At 34.2% G+C, this 22,164-nt stretch overlaps 1 protein-coding gene across 1 annotated transcript in view; it reads right to left on the bottom strand.

Moving 5' to 3' along the window:
* LOC149413977 (uncharacterized) overlaps positions 1-21,934 on the bottom strand; it is a 42,135-nt gene extending 20,201 nt beyond the window's left edge. Inside the window, exons 1-3 of the mRNA XM_089643954.1 lie at positions 21,762-21,934; positions 20,046-20,206; positions 16,025-16,195 (exon numbers count right to left, since the gene is read on the bottom strand). Coding sequence (XP_089500080.1) covers positions 16,025-16,195; positions 20,046-20,181 — 307 coding nt within the window. The 5' untranslated portion in view covers positions 20,182-20,206; positions 21,762-21,934. The remainder of the gene's footprint in view (positions 1-16,024; positions 16,196-20,045; positions 20,207-21,761) is intronic.
* Positions 21,935-22,164: the final 230 nt, after the last annotated feature.

The following is a 22,164-nucleotide window of genomic DNA, read 5'->3' on the forward strand; positions in this document are numbered from 1 at the left end:
CAGTTTGTTTATTATAAGGGTTCCAGGTCTTTGGAATTCACAGTTTTTTCTGGAGTTCCTCAGGGGTCTATCCTTGGACCACTTCTGTTTCTGATTTTTATCAACGATATTGGTTCAGTCATCACACATTCGCTGTATTTACTATTTGCAGATGACTTGAAACTATATCGTTCAATAAAAAACCATCTTGACTGTATTCTCCTTCAACGTGACATTGACTGCGTCTCAAACTGGGCCAAAATAAATGGCTTGAACTTCAGTACACCCAAGTGCAATATCGTCTCGTATACAAGATCAAAGAAACCGCATGTATTTGAATATACAATCAATGAAATTATTCTCCAACACCTAAATCAAATCAAAGATCTAGGAGTTATTTACGACAGCAAACTAACCTTTCACCAACACATCGATGATTTAATAAGCAGAGGATACAGGCTTCTCGGCTTCGTAATTAGAAACTCATATCCGTTTCGTAACACAAAAACACTGACGTTATTATATAACACACTAGTCCTAAGTGTACTTGAATCAAACTCGATCATCTGGGCTCCACATGAATTAACATACACTTTACGCATTGAAAGAGTCCATAAAATTTTTTTAAGGTTTTTATTCTCGCGGCTCTATGGACGTTACCCTTGGCTTTACCCATCGATTTATATATTAGGCATGACCAATTACCACTCCCTAGAGACACGTAGAGGTATTGCTTTGCTTGAATATTTTTTCAAACTAATAAACGGTCACTTATCTAATAATGAGATACTGGCCCAATTAAATTTTTTTGTACCAGAGTCTCACTCTCGAGGACGTCATCACAATCTTCTATATAGTAGAGCAAGCCGCACTAATTTATTAATGAACTCACCTGTGGGGAGAGCTACGTGCTTTTTGAATGCGGTAGATAAGAAATTAGATTTATTTTTTGTGTCCTATAGCGCATTTACGAGATTTTTGGCATTGCATATACACTGCATAAATGGTACAATTATAACGTCTTAGGCTTTATTACCTGTAATTGTTATAAATAAATGTACAAATTATATATATAAATAAATAAAAAAGCTATTTTACTGGAAGAAAGCAATTTGTATCTCATGGAATATTCTTGTCAAAATTATCCCTTGTGCTCTCAGGCGTTCCACAGGGCTCTAATTTAGGACCGCTCCTCTTTCTGATTTTTATTAACGATATTACAGAAAATATTCTGCATTCCAGGTCACTTATTTTTGCTGATGACCTAAAACTATTCTTGGAAATTAAAACTTTAAAAGACAGCATTCGACTCCAATCGGACATTAATAGAATTGTTGACTTGAGTAAACGGAATCGGATCGAATTCAATGTTTCATTCTTTCTTTCACACGGGCACGTCATACTTGGTTTTACCGGTATACCACAAATGCCCGAAGTTTAAAACGTGTCTCCACTATGAAAGATCTTGGCATCATGTTTGATAGTAGGCTGACATTTCATACTCATATCGAAATGACGTGTAGTGCTTCACTGAAAATGCTGGGCTTCGTCCTACGCACTGCGAGGAATTTTAGAGACACCCGGGTTCTTCAAGTGCTATACATTGCGTTAGTTAGGAGTAGGCTTGAGAGTGGGTCGGTGGTTTGGAGCCCACATCAGGTGAAGTATTCCCTCATGTTGGAGAGAGTGCAGAAGAAATTTCTGAGATTCCTCTACCTGAGGGAGTATGGCTACTACCCGTGGCTCTATCCTACTGACTTTCTGTTGGGCATGCTCGGTATGAACCATCTACGGGTCAGAAGAGATGTGCATATTGTATCACACTTCTTCAAACTGATTCGTGGATGGTTTGAAAATCCGACTATCATGGAGAGAATTAGTCTCTATGTTCCTGATGGTTATCTCCGTCACCGACAGCATAGACTGTTTTATCTCCCGGCCTGCAGGACTAACTTGCCGATGGTCATGCCGGTGGGGAGAGAAGTCTTGCTGTTGAACAGAATCAATTCGGATATCGACATATTTAGCATCGGTGAAGCTGCCTCTAAAAGGCAAGCTCTATTGATGCTGGTATAGTTTATACACCGCTTACTTATTATGTAACACCATTTTACAAATATACTTAAGAACGAAATAAAATGTAATTTTGTAATGTTTTTAAAGGAATAAACAAATTGAATTGAATTGAATTGAATCATTCTGTATCATGACTTATTACGATGATATCGGATTTTTTTTCCTCCGCTGCTCATGTCTCTAGATAATACCTGTGTTGAGATGAGCACATTACAATTCTAATTGAACTTAATCAAATAAGTACATTACATAACATACAAAGATGGATTATATCGAATATGGGCTTTCTAAGGCAGTGTTCCGCAAACTTTTTGTGTTCAAGTTACACCTATCAAAACAAGAAATTTTAGAGGTACACCCAAAAAAATAGGAATGTTTATTTATTACTAAAATCAATATACCTAATATGAAACGATGTTTAGTGAGAAATGTGAGCCTGTTTAACTGAGCAGAGGCGATCAAAATTTGGAGCAATCTTTGATACGGCTGCTCTCATCTCTTCATGGATAGTAGTGAGAGTTGAAAATTCCAATTTGCATAACTAGGTTGTGGCAAATGGATATATATTTTAACAGCAAGCTTTGAAAGTAGCAAACTCATTTTTTTATGTAGCCAAAAATGTGCTATCTATACCCAGTGTGTACCCAGCATAAAGGTTGTAGGTTACACTTAGGAAAATAACAGTTAATTTTTCCTACTAATAGCTCCAAGTGTTTCACTATCAAAGCCTCCTTTTGTTCTGAATCGGCAGCCATGACATTTGGAAACAATTCATTACTACCATTGACAGTGTGGCTAATCTATAATAGCAACTTAGCGCGAAAGCTTTCAATTTTGTCCGAAGACGTTAAAATATAAGAATTACTGCCTTGCATTTTTCTGTTGAGCTCATTTAAATGAGCGAATATGTCCGCCAGATATGCAAGTTTTAATACTTATTCTTCTCTTTTAAACACAGAAGCAAAATCTGAACCCTTGTCCTCTTAAAACGTCTAGGACTCATTTTTTAGCTAGTAAATCCGAAATAGCACTTTCCCGCAAGATAGCCATCGTACTTCTGTATGAAACTTAAGTGATTGATATTATCTCTCATCTGCTCCCATTTGCTTTCTTATTATCTTCACAATACCTTGAATTTTTTCCGCGGCACACCAACTGATGACCGCGGTACACCAGTGTTCCATGGCGCACGCTTTGCGGAACACTGTTCTAAGGTATGATGACCGAATGACAAAAGCTACGATAAGAGTAATCCAAATTCACCCCTCTCAGCTACTATACCCCAACAGACAATGTTTAATGTTAAAAAGAGAAAATAATTACTAATTTTTCTAATTTACTATTTCTTCATGATTTTTCAATAGTATATCTAATGCATTCGTTAATGGTATTGTCATTTTATTACAAAATTTTTTTAATTTAGTTTTTCTCTAGCACTTTCTCCGAAAGGGTCTTTTGCAGTCTAAAGTTCTGGTTAAAACAAATATGTTTGTCAAAAAAAAGTTTTTCTTACAGGTAATCACTTGGGGATGACATTTTTTATTTGTTTTGTTGTGAAAAAGGGAATTAATCTTTTAAATAAATTATAAGTTTTCTTGGACTCTAAACTTACCTTTGATAAACACGTTGATAACATTGTCACCAAAGCATCAAAAAGTCTAGGTTTTGTACTGAGAACGTGCAAAATTTTCAAAAATACTAAGACATATCTGACTCTCTACAATTCACATGTTCGTCCTCACCTGGAGTACTGTTCACCGGTTTGGAACCCGCGCTATATTGTTTATGTTAACAGGTTAGAAAGAGTTCAGGAACGATTTCTCAAATTCCTCAATTTTAAATCATTTAACATATACAACTCTTACGACGAAATCGAGATACATTTTCGAATCACGAAACTACTCAACAGGAGGATTGTCGCTGATCAGATGTTCTTGTATAAAATTATTAACTCAAAAGTTGACTGCCCGGAGTTGCTGAACAAAATAAATATCCATGCGCCAATTCGATACAGCAGACAAAATACCCTTTTCTACATTGATAGATGCAATACCAATTCCAACCAAAATGAATTTATGCAAAGGACATGTAACTACTATGATATTACATTTGCAAATATAGACACTCTTGCTCACTCGTGCTGACATATACACTGCTAGTTACTATCACTACAGAATCTCATTGTATCACATTCTAACTCATATTAACGACTGTTAAATTGATTGTAACTAATATTTTAATATTACTTGCGTGGCAACTTTTCCTTATCCCTCTCCTCCCCTTTTCCGTTCCAACCCAAGTCTATTTAAGTATAGATATAATCACTTTTATTTATTGCTGTTTATGGTAGGCATATTATAGGTTTATCGTTTACAGGTTAGTTTTATGTTTCTGAATATATATATCTGTGAACATTAATAATTGGTCTGTTTTTTGTAATCCTCTTATGTATATTGTATTACTATGACTGTTTATGTTCTTCAAATAAATAAATATTGTATTTATTGCCTTTGAAATTTGTACCCGCAAAGGCTATGTTACTGCAAACAGCTGGACATTCAGCAGATCTTTACATATCATTGTATTGTTATTCCAGGTAGCATTAATTTGGAGACTGTTCCGATCCAGGCAGGACACAGAGAAGAAGACGAAGGTGGGATTCCTTATACGGAAATAGACATAGACCTGCTGGATGTTAAAAAGGAATGCTTGGAGCACTCTGAAAGTATAGCCCAGACTTCAGGTAAAATTATTTTGGTGTGTCCGAATTTGTTTTTATAATTTTCTTTTTTTTTTTTGAAGATATAACTTATTAAGCTTTATCTACCACTTTTTCAGGCTTAATATCGGACCTGAAGACGCACCCTGGAGGAAAACCTTATTCATGTTCGTTCTGCAGCTATTCATGTTCAGTTAAGATAAATTTTGCACGTCACATGTTTACCCATACTGGAGAAAAACCTTATTCATGTTCCTTCTGCAGCTATTCAGGTTTTCAAAAGGGATATTTAAAACTTCACATTCTTACCCATACTAAAAAAAAAAATTATAAATTTACATTCTGTAGCTTTTCCTCCACTCTGAAGGGAAATTTAATACTCTGCAAAAAAACCTTTTAAGCGATAAGATAAAACCCATAGCGATTTCGTTGCCAGCATAATTCTAAGAATATAAATAATATTTCTCACATTAATTTCTACGATCGTAAAATTAATAATAACAACAGCATACATTAACTTGTACGTACATTCATTGTACATCTAAGAATTGTGGCTGTTAATTATAGAAACCCATTTTTGTTCCCAACCTTAGAATTTACCATGAATTATGTAGGTATTTAAACAACTTATAATGAACTGATTTGACTTTCAAGTTTGTCTACGTTGATTTCAAAAATGAATTTGTTGTCAAACAAGTATTTTCGAATTGTATCGAAATGCACTTTGTTATTTTGTGGAACACAACGCTCGTTATAATCTACGTTTTCGTAGATAACGTTAATTTATTTATTTGGTTGAAATAAGCTATTGCTTAGCAATAATAACTAAAATACTAATTCTTTATTCATATTCGTAGGCAATATTTTTTTTAAATATAATTAATGAGTTCACAGAATATCATTTATATTTACTAAAATAATTCGTAAAGTTACTTTTGACCGCTTTTGATTTTTTTATGTTTCTCTTCTATAGAAGCAGGCACTCGTGTTAATAAGTGTTTTTAATTAATTATCAATTTAGGAAATAAGATTATTAAAAAATATATACGTACTCGTAAATAAACAAATTAAAATTTACATCATTTATGAAGATAATTTCATCAATTTGGTATTTTTACATTGAATTTCTCTTAAATCGCTTTTAGCGGGTGTTCATCGTTTTCGATTGTTCTGATATTTTCGGGTAGGCTGTTGAAGCATTTTTTGAAGCATTGATGTTGAGCAAAAGTGGTGTTACATTTTTGTGTTGGAAGTGTATGTTTTTGACAAGTATGACTATCAGTTAAAAAGTTCTGCTTATGTTTTTCTTTTATTATTTTAATCATTAGGTATTTATCGGACGAAGATCATAAATTTTTAATAATTTAAATTAAAAAATTAGATGTGTTGTATAATCTCTTGGTTTTTATAACTAGACATTGTACAATTTCAACAGGGAGTAGATTTATTTTGTATGCAGCTCCCCAGCTGACTCTACAGCGTATTGGAGATTTGATAACTGTACTATAGCGTGGTAGATTGACGTTAGATGTTCCAATGAGAGATGTTTCAAACTTTCAAAAATATATCATTTATATTTGTTATTTTGTTGACGGTAAGGTTGATTCTATCACTCCTGTTCAGGTTTTTGGCTATTATTATTCCTAAATATTCAATTATATTTTATGTTTTCAATGTGTAACAGTTTATTGTGCACTTAGTTTAGTTATGTTCTTTAACGCGGCCGCTTCCATAATGTAACGAAGGTCTATATTGGTCTTTAAATCTTCCATATGTCCGTAAAAGCACATACAAATTAATCAGTATTTTAGGTATTTCTAAAATACATATTTTTACAACCATTAAAAATATTTTAAAAACTGTGGCAATTCTAGGTCGATAATAAAACATATTTTCTTAAATATCATCACAGTTCGACGTCAAATGAAACAGCATATTTTAAATTTCTTTGGTATAGAGTATAGACAGTGAAAACAACGCATTATTTTCCGTTTCAAATTGGTTAACCTACGTTGAACATGGCGTCTCATTTTTTTCTCTAGTCAGATAGAGATGTTACATCAAACTTTGACATTTATTCTTTATTTTTAGTCTACTTTACTTGAAAAGTTTATTCATTTTGTTACTATTTGTGTTGTTATTATGTATTAACACATCCATGTATGTAAATTCTTGGGCACCATGCCTGTTTTATGTACTTAAATAAATAAAAAAATAAATAAAAAGTTGACACAATATATTTGTAGTATTCTCTTTTAAGCGCAGTAATTTTGGTTTTCTAAGTAAGGGATGTTAATTATCTGTAGCTTACTGCAAAAAAGGAAATATACAATTTCATTGCAAGAGCCGAATGAACCATCTCGAAAAGCTGGATCGTCCGATTGTCCATTCCTCAAGCCAATCCCATATTTTGTATTCGTTTCCGCACGTTTCCTTCAATTTGACGACCAAATCAGAGAATTCTATATGTGTGCATACCGGTACACATGCAGTGATCTACGAACACGTGTTTGTTGTTTAGTATCTACCTGCGACCCAAGAAACCTAACCTAACCTAACCCAACACAATGCTCTTGCAAGTCACACACACATAACTTTTAAAATACAGATTGTAAATTTGTTCGAAAGAAATAAATAACTAACTACTTTTTTTAACACAAATAATTAAGGAAAAAAAAAGTTTAGTTATTACTAAGTCAATGTAGAAGGAACCTTATGAAGTACGTACACAGCGGTCAATTCAAGTCTTGAAGAAACGTCACTAGAAAAGTTGAGGCGCTTGAATTTTTAAAACCTTGCAATAAAAATGTAATAAATTTAATACAATGATTGGGTAGTTTATAAGATATTATTTTAGAAAGGCGGAGTAGCAATAACTGCGTGTTAAGGTTTTAGGAAGCAAATTACCATAAATGAACCACACACCAAATGACAGTGGTCGAAGTATTTTGACATATCCATAGACAACAGAAAATTAAAGAATGTAATCACCAAAGTAAGCATCGGACAGTTTCCTTCTTTAATTTGTATTTTGAAACTCTAGGAATAGTCAGAGGGACAATTGCTTTCCCAAAGGTTCGTAGAAAATATATTTATCGAGGTTCGCTTATAGAAACACTATGTAGGATAATACACAAGGTGTCGAATAAAAGTCGACATAATGTTTTTTTTAACATGAACAATGTGCGTACTGAATTGTCAAAAAAGTTAGGGATGTATAGGTATACATGACAGGTATAAGTTTGTACACACCACTACATTCTTTGAATGCATCACCATTACATACTTTTGATGACTGTTGAATTTGACATCCGCTTCTGGTTATGGGCCGATGCTAAGAAACTTTACTCAAGTGCATTTGTCGCCACGACCCATACCTACGAGATTCAAAAACCCAAATTCGATTATAAGCTGAATGACGAAATATTGTCTTCAGTGAAATCCATAAGGGGCTGTTCGAGTCACATTTGATCCCATACAGTGATCAATACTTCGGAGTAGTGTTTATTAGTCATTCACACAGAATACAACACTTGGCCGGTCTGCGCCTGCACTACGAGCCCTGCGTGGTCGCATCACCTACCGTCAAGTTCCATTGCATCTTCGGCACCTCTCTCACTGGAGCATCAGGAAGATCACTCAGTCTGGTCTCTGTCAAGCTACCGACTACATCCCCGTGATGATGGAGCACATCCCATTGAGGTGTGACCTACATGCATCCCATCGGGATTCACACCAACCAACCACTACAATGTCATTCATCGTCAGCATCAAACCACTACTACATTCTCTATTCTATATATTCTGACTACTTCAATTAATCCGCACTGAACTTCCTTCATCGTTTTATCGTCTCTCACAACCACACCCACAGTTTAAATTAATATACAGCCCTGTTGTAAGACCACCATTCAGAATTGAAGCGTTGCTTGAAATGGCTTAAGTCGTGTTTGGTGACCAGATATAAAAAGCCATGCAATCTCCCACCTTCCTCATCCCAACTCCTTCCCCTCCCCAACACCTTCAGCTTCACAACATACCCCAATCTGGGTTGCCGTAGTCTCACCAGTTCCAAATGGTTGGGAGCAGTTGGGACCAATGTTCAATTCAAATTCAATTCAATTCAAAAAATATTTATTGCACAAAAAGAGTAAAAAGGTTATAACTTATAGGTTACATCCTTTTTCTTCCAGCTAACCCAACAAATACACATTATATCACATAACCCAACAATTACATGTTAACAAATAAATAAAAAGAAATAACAGTAAATAAAAAAAACAGAGGTATTTAATTCATGTACCTAAGGTTTAGAAAAGAAATGATTTTAGTGTTGATTTAAATTTAAGTGTGTCGGTTATTTGTTTGATGCTACGTGGAAGGTTGTGATATATTTTAATGGCCATGTAGTGTGGTCCTTTATGAAAAATAGTTTTGTTTGCTTTTGGGATTAATAGGTTTTCTGTGAACCTTGTAGCGTGTTTATGTGTTGAGTTTTTTTGTGGGAAATTTTCTGGAGATGATCGTACTAACAGGCATCACTCCATTATATATATATGTCCGTCACTGTCAGAAGTTTAAGATTTTTAAAAATTGGTCTACATGAATCCCGGTGATCTGTTTGTGTTCCGTGATGAGTTTGTAATTTTTCGTAAGCATCTCTTTTGGATGATAAAAACATCTTTGGCGTATACTGAGTTTCCCCAAAAAACTATTCCGTATTTTATCATTGAGTTTACGTATCCATAGTACCTATGCGGTGATTACTAACTCGATGTTTAAGATATTTTTAAGGGTGCTCAGAACAAAAGAAAAGCTACTAATTTTTGCAACAACTTTAGATACATGTTTGACAGCATAAGACGATCAACATTGAAAGCAAAGCGGGCTTGGTGAGTAGGTCTGTGGCCTAAAGTAACGCAGGGGGCCGGCTACTCAGTAGGCAGCATAAATAAACTACTCCCTTGATCAATATCTTCGGCCTTTTTCATCCAAAAATTATATACAGTACTTAACCACAGATATACAAGCAGTACTTGACGTACGGAGCGGAGCAGTAGACAAGGTAGAAAAACTCAAGGCCTTTTAGAAAAGGTGCAACCATAGGCATAGACAATATAATCGCAATGAGCGATTCATTATTTAGCCCAAAAAACTATTTTAAAAATAAAAATTTCCTTAACTTTCCCTTACTGTGCTTAAAAAATCCACGCGTTCCGGTGCTGTGTAGTCAATACACATTTCAAAATAGGCAATTTAATATCGGAAAAATATGAATATTCATAGCTAATCGCTTATGTTTATTATATTTTATATCAAAAGTGATAATAATTGTAATTTAATTGCTGAAAACATGAAAAAACCATCGGCAGATGCTAAAAAAACGTGCGAGGAGTCCACATCTAACGACGATCCGCGACCGACTGGTTGGCGGCTGGTGGCTGATACACACACACAGCAGTGCGGTCGTAGGTATCGATGGTCTAAATGAAAATACAATTGCGGACGTGTGGATTTTTCATGTTCCCGCGAAGCGAACTAAAGCGGGACATCATAGGGTGTCATTTCCTCACACACTCTTTGCGTAGCAGTATCATACGGTTGATTGTATTGGTGTATTTGTTTCCGATTTTTAACGAAAATCTCTGATTTTTAATTGAATTTGGAAACTATGTAAAATATTGATCTTTAATTCAGTGCATAAATGTATAACGAAGGAATACCTAAAATCTGAACCCAGAATTTATTATATTTATAGAGTTATAGTTATTAGAAGCAATATGTAGTAAATACACACCACAGATAAGAAAGCAGAAAAATATCGAAATGTCTTCTGAGGGCAAGGTTCATCTGATAAAGAAAATGAACTTTTATTGTTTATTTCCCGAAGATGAAACTTTGTCGGTGAAACTTAGAGATCTGAGAAGAATACAAAAATATCTACAAATTTTCAAAAACACTGCAGCAAATTTGCAAACACAATTGTCCGACAGTACGACGATGAACTCCGACATTTTTTTGCTTATTTTGAACTCGTATGTTTAAAAATCTTTAATTTCACAAAAACAATAAAATAATACAGGATACATTAATCAATAGCATGAATAAGTCAATAGCATTTATACGTTGTGGAGGAAGATATATGCCATCTATGAAGCATTTTTTAACAAAAAACCGAAACGAAGGAATAACCTTAAAACTGTCAATTCACCTTAAACTTGAACTTAGTCAGTAGGTTGAAAATATGTTTGAATATAGCTCGCTAACACTAAAATTTTGCTGTCGAAATTATAGTATTTCGGCAGCAAATGACAACCGCGTGTATAAATAAACCACTCTCATTTTGCTTGAATGATTTGAAAACAGTCAAACGACAACATTCCATCCTCTCTTTTTGTTACACGAGTCACTATGGTAGAGAGCGAGAGATCGAACCAATCCTTCTGCTCTGACTAATGAGATCTGAGCTTTTAGCCACACTATTCGTTTTCTATACGAATAAGAAGGTGGGCGTGGCGGTTTCAAATAGGTTTCAAGGCCAGAGCTAAGTTAAATGCCCCTGGTAGGCAGTACTCGCATCAGGGGCGTACAACTCCCGTCTGACCTTGTAACCCTTGATGGGAGGAGTTATTTCTAACCCAAATTCTTACAGACCAAGCTGTTGTGGCTGAAAGCACAGATCTCATTGGCTCAGACCAAAAATTGTAGTTTGATCTCTCGCTCTCTACCATAGCGACTTATGTAACAGAAAGAGAAGCTAAGCATGGGTTTTGCTGCGATAAAAATTAATTGTAATTTCCAAGACGCCATTTCAAAAATTGAAGCATGAAGTCAGTTGAAGTTTTTAGCGTAAATATTTTGAATTTTCTTTCAACCATCTAAAAATAATGTTGTTTGCTAGAATTCTTCAAGGTGATAAATTATTGCTGTGTTGTGTTAAAGTGTGTTATCCGGTCTATCTCCACCAATTGAAAGAAGGACCCGAGCCCGTTGTTAAATACAGGTACTAACCTCTCGTTCTTTGTTACAATGTTCCTGATTTCTGAATGTACTTCATTGGCTAATAATTTAATTAATTTTCCTTTTCAGACCTATCCGTATTCCGACGCGATACTATACCACGTATTAGGATGCTAAAACTGCTAAACAAAGCCACGATTATATCAAACAAGGTCACTTTTTATTATGTACACGATTTTTATTTCTTATATTATGGTTTATGTATTATGATTTAAATTATACCATGTAAAAGTCAAAAGGCGTTACTATTACTTGACATAATGAATATCTTTCAACACGTTGAATATGTATTTTGTGTATATATTCTTGTATTTTTGTGCAAGGTCAAATTAAATCCTATTAAGTTGTTGCAGTAAGACTGGGTTCGATTCCTAGTTGAGACCGTTACTTTTTATTTTTCTGTGTCTTGTTCTGTTTCATGTTTTGTTTAGACATATAAGTATTATCTTCTACTTCAATGATAAATCAATGCTCAATACATCGGTTGTACTGACCCTGTTTCGTATTACTGTCCATTGTATTTTTGAAAATAAAAAGTATTTTTATGTGTGCATAGCTGTGGGTTTTTTTAATTTTCCTTTTCCTGCATTCCAATATTTTTATTTTTAAAATATAATTTTTTTGGGCTAGTGAATGAACGATGTTAGCTGGGTGCAGTTATATTGTCTATGTATGCACTTTTTTAAATGGCCTTGAGATTCTTTATGGTCCACGATATATTAACCTGTCTGGACCAAACGACCGTTCTATCTGTGTTCGTCTGTGGTTAAGGGGGGTGACAAAATGGGGCCATACAAAAGGCCCGAAGATATCGATCTAGAGAGTGGTTTATTTATGACTCGCAGGGCCCGTAGATTGCTCACAGTTGTAACTGCTGACTCATCCCTGAATGACTGACTAAGTACGTCTCGGTGCTCGGTCTTGTAGGTAGATGCGCCGAATGCTAGTATTTTATCTAAAGAGTTTTGCTACGATGCGTTTTGCATGGGCGAACATTCCCGAATATTCTAGTAGCATCGCTACATAAGTATATTTATATATATATCACATGGATTTGTTCTCTGAAACGCGATACGATAGTCTCCAGTCTAGGAGGAATGGGGCCTTTACAGTTACAACATTTAAAATAAATTATTTTACTGACAGCCCATACCTCCTGGAATAATATAAATTGAAACAATTATTACTGCCGGGACGACACCGACTTGCTCTGTATTCCACTTGGTAGAACGGACGTTCTGAACCAGCTTTGCATGACAAAACGTTTGGTGCTGCTAAATGAAATATCCAGGTTTGACATTTTCAGCATTGGCCTTGAAGGTTTCAAGAGTCATTTTAGGCAAGGAATAATAAATTATGTTATTGTTAAATTTAAAATTTATTTATTTAAAGTTATGTTAATTATGACATGTGTATTGTTATAGAATTGAAGCAATTTTACAGATTTTTTTTCTCTTTTATTCGAAGCATTATTTTAAATATAATAATAAGTACATCAATTAAACTGATATATTATGGTTTAGTGCAATCGCTCTTATAAAATGAAATTATTGGGTGGGGAGGGGTATTTAAAACCTCCCTACAACCTACAAACATTAATAACTATCTAAAAAATACTTAAAAATCATCCAAAAAAAACTACATGACTTCACTACCCTAGAATTTTTTCGAGAATCTAAATGTCGTCAGTTACAAAATTATACAAACAAAATGACGTTCTCCAAATCCACAAAGAATATTCCATTAAAAAATCTATCCATTGGATTCCGTTAAAGATAAATTCAAAACAAAGGGATTCATATTCATCCCAATGTTGAGAGCCACTACAGCTTAAGATCATTTTTTGTCGTATAAAATGGTTAAAAAGATTATCATCTGATAACAAATGTAAACTAAAAGAACCAATTAAACATGAACTATTTCAAAAGCGGATAAAGTATTTTCTTTTACATAATTATCGATCGTAATATAAATAAATCCTTATGAAAAAACGTCACACTGATCATTACATTTACATAAAGCAAAAAATACATTACCTTTAATATATACCTATAATAATAACCTTACATTGGCTTGCATAACAGATTTTATAAATACATTGTAACCTGTATGCCTTTATTTCATTCACAATAAATTATCGTTGCATTGTCATCTATGTGCCCTATTATTTTATTTATGTCGTATAAAATTATTATAACATTGTATCATTATATTCTGCACTTAAATTAAAACTGTAATGACCTTACTACCCATCTCAAACACGAAAAATTGATTTCTCAAATCTCTTTTGCATTGTTTCTTATGACAATTATCAACGAGATATCCACTTTTTTTTAAATGGCGGTCGGAACTTTCAAATTTAAATATAAAGTGTTGTGTATTCTCTATCGGGAGGGGGTGGGGTTAAAGTAGGGGCCGTAGGGAGCGATTGATTGATGCGGGTCTTTCAGAGGCCCAGATTATTTGAGGGAGGAAAAACATTGGTAATATTTAAAAGATAATACGAAATTCTAATTTGTAGGAATTAGATAAAGTTGACATCATGACATGATAACTATAGAAAAAAAATTGAGAAAAAGAACAATAATGTGCGTCACATTTGACTGACTTGAATCTCATGACGTTTGGAATGTGTCAGCACGTGACGCTTTAAATGTCCCTTTAGAGAAAATGAATAGCTGCAGTAGGAACATGAATGAGGTTTTTCTCCAGTATGGGTAAGCATGTGTCGTTCTAAAGATCCATTTCGCGAACACGAATAACTGCAGAAGGAACATGAATAAGGTTTTATTCCAGAATGGGTAAGCATGTGACGCTTTAAGGTTGCCTTAACTGAAAACGAATTATTGCATAAGGAACATTTATTAGGTTTATCTCCAGTATGGGTATGCATGTGACGTTTTAAGGTTCCCTTATCTGAAAACGAATTATTGCATAAGGAACATGTATGAGGTTTTTCTCCTGAATGAGAAAGCTTGTGACGTTTTAAAGATCCCATTCCAGAACATGAATAGTTACATGAGGAACATGAATAAGGTTTTTCTCCAGTATGGGTAAGCATATGACGTTTTAAATTGCCCTTTTCAGAACATGAATAGTTGCATAAGGAACATGAATATGGTTTTTCTCCAGTATGGGTAAGCATGTGACGCTTTAAGGTTCTCTTATCTGTAAACGAATTATTGCAGCAGGAACATGAGTAAGGTTTTTCTCCAGAATGGGTAAGCATGTGACGTCTCAAAGATTTTTTTTGAAAATATGAATGGCTGCACAAAGAACATGAAAAGGGTTTTTCTCCAGCACGAGTAAGCAAATGGCTTTTGACACTTTCCTTGAGGGAACATAAAAAAGAATTTTCTCCAGTGTGGGTAAGTATGTGACGTTTTAAATTTCCCTTTTGTGAACACGTATAGCTGCAGTAAGAACACAAGAAAGGTTTCTCTCCGGTATGGGTGCTCAAGTGCCGTGTTAACATTGACTTGCTGTGGCTAAAGTAGTTACAATGGGAACATGAATTAGATTTTCTTCCAGGATGCGTCTTCAGGGCCGATATTAAGTCTGAAAAAGATAGTGGATTAAGCTCAATAAGTATGTATCAATAGTGAAAATAGAAAATTATTAAAACAAATTCAGATAAACAAAACCCTAAATTACCTGTAGTCTTTTCAGAATGCTCTAAGCATTCCTTTTTAACATCCAGCAGGTCTATGTCTATTTCCGTATAAGGAATCCCACCACCGTTTTCTTCTCTGTGTCCTGCCTGGATCGGAACAGTCTCCACATTAATGCTAACTGGAAAAACAAAACAACAATACTATGATACGTAAACACCTGCTGAGTGTCAGATTAAAAAATACGATCATCTGTCTAAAGTAACCGACAAGATATCAATAAGTGATTTGATAAGAACGAATGTTGGATGAGACTCTGAAGCAATTTCCACACGAAACTGTCTAGTTTTCTAAGATTTTAAGTGTTTAATTATAATTAAAACATCTTTTTGATTATATTTAACGTTCATAAAACCAGTTTCTTGCCAGACTACATTGCAGGTCATTCCAAAAATGTGAACATTCGCCTTATGCCCATAACCCTAAACTTAACAACATTAACAATGAAGGATTTTACAAGCCTCTTTGACTATACATCATTTAATTAGTCTGTAGATTGTATTTGAAGCGTATGGATTTGTGATTTTATTTAAACATATTTACTTAAACATGATTTTACCCGCTGTTTTGTGATTTTTTTCCGAGTGCTCAAAGTATTCATCTTTAATGTCCGGCAGTTCAGTATCAACTTTTGTATTCGAACTTTCACTTTCTTCCTCTCTTTTAGTACTTGGTTCTGTTTTGATAGTGCCTCCATCTAGATTAGAATGCTCCCCTGTACTAATTATCTCTGCCAACAGACAAAATTTATTTAAAACTGGAATTAGTAAACGACATTCTTCTAATGCGTTATCATTTTTTACATTAACTTAACATTAACAAGGAAGAGGTCAGGAAAATAATTTCCCTCGGGAGGTCTAGAACGATCGACCGATAAACCCTGTGTCATTGTCAACACAATATTACTAAATTCGTCAACTATGGTTGTAACGAGCATGGAATAATCAAGCAATGGTAATCACGCCGAGTTTCAAATGTAGCAATAATAAAATAGGTCAATGCTAGTAATAGCCAAGTAAAAGAAACACCAAGATCTAGAAAACGAAATAAAATTTATTGAAAGGGTGAATTTATTAAACGAATCAATAATAATTTTATTTTTATTTAAATCTCAAGGGTGCCCAGGAACTGGAAGATGATTCCTGAGGTAATTTACAAAATGTCACCACAATATTATATTTATGTTATGTCGAATGATTAATAAATTTATAGGGCCCCAGTTATTTAAACATAACAAAACAGTTGTTGCGTTAAGCTATATGTAACAAATATTGTAAGATAGAGAAAAAACATAAACCCGTAAATCGTTCTCCAATCAAGCTATTAACCTCAAAAACGAGTCGTAGAAACGACCCGTTCTATTGTGACAAATTTCAACAGTGTTAAAATGTTGGCCGCGGAATTGGCGTATTTTCCGACGACGCACCGATGCCGTAGGGATCAACGACGCTAGTTCCTCGAAGTATCTTCCATATAAATACCGGTAGAACAAGGACAGTATTATCTTGACGACTGTGCTCCAGAGATTGCAGTCCGTTTGTTAAGATAGGAGAAACACTCAATCGAAGTACTCGTTTCTGCACATAGTCCAGAGCTTTTCAAGTATTCTGGGGCTCCAGATAAGGATTCTGCCGAATTCAACGATGTGACGTAATTTCAATAAGTACAGGGCCAGCAATTGTGTTGATTTACATTGTCTACAGTATCTGATATATGCTCTGTACAGTACACCCAACATCTGAGGGGCTAACTTGACTCTGGCTTCGATGAACTTGACTGGTATACAGATGCAAAATACAATAGAAAATGCATGAACCCGTACCGAAATGTTCACGACCGTTTGGACATGCCCCATACCTAACTTCATAGATAAAACATAACTTATATGAATCAGCCAAATGGAGCAATGCAAAATAATATGTAAGCTGTTGGCTAAAGTTAGTAAGGTCCAGCTAGCAATCAATAGATTATGAAAACAATAACATGTACATGACAGCTGTCGACTTTTTGTTTTGCTCTAGAATAATGAATGTTTTTTTTACCTTACCTCGTCAGATTGGTCATTTTTAGAAAATAATTTAAATAATCATTTATAACAATTTTACAATATTTTAAATACATCGATAGAACGCTTTGTTCCCTGGGTCAAATTCAAACCATTTAATTAACCCAAATCGTTTGTAAGGGAATTTTAAAAATATATTAATTAAAAAATATATATCCACAGAACATTTAAACATACCAGAAATCCTAATGGTTACATAAATTTTACTAAATTACGAAAACAGTGTAAAGAATTATCAATAAAATGCTATAGTGATTATGTTAGCATAATAGAAAACGAGGTATACCAAAGTGTAGCAAAATTATGATATTTTTCTAAAACTAGACAAAAAATTATGGATTTCCCAATAACATTTACTTAAAAGAAAAATGTGCCGACCGTATCGAAGGTATAGTTAATCTCTTTGCTTATTCATTTAAAAGTGTTTAAAACACAGATATTCCTGTAAATACTGTTCCCGATATTTCAATGGAAGTGTCATTAAATCTAAGCCATCAAAATAGAAGACATAAAGATATAAATAAATAAATCTGCTGGACCAGATAGTATTCCTCAAATATTCTTCATAACCTGTGTTAGTAGACTGATATATCCCCTTTATAAACTATTTAACAAGTCTTCATCTTCTGGGTTTTTTCCGGCTAAGTAAAAAAAAGAGGTATTTAACACCTATTCTTAAAAAGGCGATAAAAGCCATATATCAAACAACAGACCAATTTGTATAATGTCTGTAAATTTTTTGAGAAATTAGTTCAAGATATTATTGTAAAACCTATGAACAATATTATTGTTCCTAACCAAAATGGATTCATCACAGGTAGTGCGACCTAAAGTAATTTAATGATTTGTGGAAATTAAATACCTGAGTCCTTTGGTCTCAAACAAAAAGTGGAGAGTATATACACTGATATTAGTAAAGCTCTTGACAAGGTTCGACATCACATACTTTTATATAAACTCCGATTTATGGAAATCAAAGGTAAATTATTGACTTGGATTATCAGTTATATTAGTAATAGGATGCTCAGCGTAAGTATTTATTATGTACAATCTTATATATTTGAGTCCCAAGTGGTGTTCCTCAAGGATCCCACGTTGGCCCAATATTTTTCTTATTATTCATCAATGACAATGATGACATATTTAATAGTGTAGAAGTCCTGCTATTTGCTGACGAAAATATAAAAAAATACTAAATTTTTACGATTTACACATTTTACAGACGAACTTAGTTCAACTTCATCGACGATGTGAAAAAAATACTTTATTTTTGAACATTCAGAAATGTAAAGTAATACGTTTTTCCAAAAAACATTATAATATCATACATGAATATGCATTAAATAATATTAAATCAAGTCACAAATTCGTGAAATGGTGTAATATTCCATGAAAACTTGACTTTCACTGCACACATTAACTTTTTAACTAATAAAGCTTTAATGATGCTTGGCTTCCTTTGCAGAAATTTAATTGATTTCAAGTTCTTAGATTATATAAGAACCCTCTATATTTCATTAGTCAGAAGTCAAGTGGAATATAATTCACCTATTTGGTACCCTTTATATAAAGTACACAACGACGTAGAAAGATTTCAGCACACATTTCTAAGGCATGTAAATTTTATGCTCAAAATTGCGATTGAATACATTAAGTACATCAGTTTTATGAGAAAATTGCATATTATAACACTGTATGACAGGAGAATTATGTCAGACCTGGTTATGTTACACAGAGTCATTAACAACTTAATTGACAGTCCTGCCATCGATGCCACTATTAAATTCCATGTGCGGACTAGGAATATAAGAAAAATGTAACAATCTTCTGCAATACTTACACAACCAAATATCAGACAAAGTCACTAACCAATAGGATGCATGATCTGGGCAAAAGTTTAGGGGCATTATTTATGTATGTATTGACTCCGTTTATAGAACTAAGCGTAATCTATACCAGCACTTTGTTGAATCCTTCGAATTATAGTAGCGTTGGTAATGTAATTTTAGTGACTCGTCTTATATGTAGTATTGTTCTAGTTCCTATATTATTTTATGTTCCTGTTACATGTTTTACTAATATTGTTTCATATTCAATTAACTGTTATATCATGCTTTATTTTTTTGTATATAGTCTTCGATAGCTCTGTTCTTAAAATCAATGTAAAAGCCCGTCTGGACGTAAAACCAAATTTAAAAAAAAATACGTCAATACGGTCACGCAGTTTTGTTTTCGCTTCTATTTTGCGACTGTATAACAGGCCGAGCGCTTCCGATCCAGTCGCGTAAATAGCGAGCGCTGCGCGGAGCCACGCCAGAGACGGAAATTTACCCTGCTAGCGAGCACACGTAACCAAACTAAGATTGTACAGCTCGGTTGTAATAGCATTATATTTTAATAAATCTGAATACGAACCATCATAGTTTCAATCACACAACGAACCTTGAGCTTCAGTAAAAAGTGTAGTAAACACAAAACACTACAGTTGTGTACCAAAATAAAGCCTTTTAATTACCTGAACTATTTTCGGACATGGATTCCGAACATTCCTTTTTGATAAAAGTAAAGTCTACATCGATTTCCGTAAACACCACAGCGACTTCGTCTTCCGCATTTGTGCCTGGTTCTAACTTAATGGTGGTGGAACTCATGCTGCTGCGTAAAGAAGCCTGTTTTCTGAAACCAATACAACATTTGAATGCGTTAATGTGGCAGGTTTATAATTTTTTTTCAAAACATAAAATCACATACTGTTTTTAAGAGGCAATCGTTATCTAAGCAAGTTAGAAAAATTAATGAAAATAAAACATTTATTTATTATTTATTTTATAAAATTGAGATTGATTTGCTATCGAAATGGTCATAATAGCATTTTTTATGCTGGATTTCCTCTTAACCTGGCCTCACCTCTCCCAGGAGAATGCATCATGTTATTGTGAGCGTGTAGAAAAAACCGCTTGAAAATTGAAATTTTCTATTCGAATGTATTTTGCAACTTTATAAATAAACAGTTATGTTATTAGAGAAGGTTATTAATATAGTATAACATATGCCTTTTCATCTATCGAACACAAAATGGACTTAAATACACGAACACAACATTTATAAAAACATCACTAACACACGAATACTACACAATGCAACAAAATAAAATGTACACATTACTATTAACAGTAAACACTAAAAGTGTTAAGAGTAGCACAGGCCAAGAGTGTATGCAAATTTACAATCTACTTCCCGATAGCCACAAAACGAAAAATACAAAACAACAGTTCAAATGAACAAAATTATAATGAACTTTAACGTGGAATAATTTGGAAGGTACTGCCGCCCTGGAAACAATTAATTGGAAAACCAATCCCTCTGCCATAGGTCACCCCAAGTGGTCCGCTACGTTTGGTAACTTGGCAGGGGTGCCTGGGTTCAAGGGGTGAGGATTGCATAAGTCTTGGCAGCACCTATTGTGTGGCGGGCCGAATTCGGAGAGACCGGTTAAAATATAACGTTTTACCTCTCTAACAGGACTCTCTCGACCCATCGGCTTGCACCGCAATGGGGGAGAAGAATACAAACGTCCGTCACTCCTGGACACACTAATCCCCACATAATTACCCACCCCTCATCCCCTTTTCCTTCCCAGATCTTCTTCTCCTTCCTTTCCTTAAAAAACCCCTTCAGACGGCATCCCTAAAGATGAAATAAGCCCTGAGAGAAATTATTTTCCCCAAGGACCTTCAGTGTAGAGCTAATGAAAAAGGCTGTGAATTGTGTAGTAAGAGAGCGAAATATTTTTGTTTCCTTAACAATAAATAATAAAATAATATTACCCTTATATTTAAAAAAAAATTCAAATTAAATTTAAAATCCAGCGAACTTCCTGGAAAATACTATTCAGAATTTGCCTAAAATTTGACAAAACACTACCGCAGGAAGTAAACACTACCGCTGGAAGTAAATCTGTTAAATAAAATCATAATAAAGGTGAAAAACCGGCAGACTTAATGCCACGATTAGAAATATTAAAATTCTCCGGCGACTTCGACTTCACATGGTTACCGTATGTTTACTTGCAGTTTAGAATAAGCGGAAGGATTTTACAGCTTGAAACAGCGCAGTGAAATTTAAAACAGAGTGTTGTAAAGAGTTCACTTAGCGACCGCTGGAACAAATGCAAACGCAAGAATTTTAGGTTACAAACTAAAGGAAAAGGAAAACTACATTACACACGTACCTACAAGGCGAAGCACAAAGTTTTTCCGTCAATGTGTTTGAATGATGGGGAACATAATATTATATCAGAAGTAGTTGAGTTGTCCCCGGAAAAAGGTTAATTGAACCTTGTTAGATAAAGATGTCATGATTTTGGCACTAATTCAGAATAGCAAATAACGAGTTATTGCGATGGAGACACAGAGCTGTCAGAAATAACTTAACCATAGACAAATAAAAAGTTCAGAAATCTCAGAGAAATTAAATATAGGTTCCTACTTAATAATCATCAAATTTCATAGACGCAATCGCAGGTGAAGAAAAATGGCAGCACTGCGAGTTAATCCAAAAATCAAGATATTTCATTAATTCTTCAGTTTCTATGGATAAAGCTCCTTCAGCTGCTCACCGTCATTGTGTTATAG

The sequence above is a fragment of the Hesperophylax consimilis genome, chromosome 20 (genome assembly GCF_061612785.1).
Source record: "Hesperophylax consimilis isolate HC1 chromosome 20, BYU_Hcon_1.0, whole genome shotgun sequence".
In the NCBI taxonomy this organism is placed as follows: domain Eukaryota; kingdom Metazoa; phylum Arthropoda; class Insecta; order Trichoptera; family Limnephilidae; genus Hesperophylax; species Hesperophylax consimilis.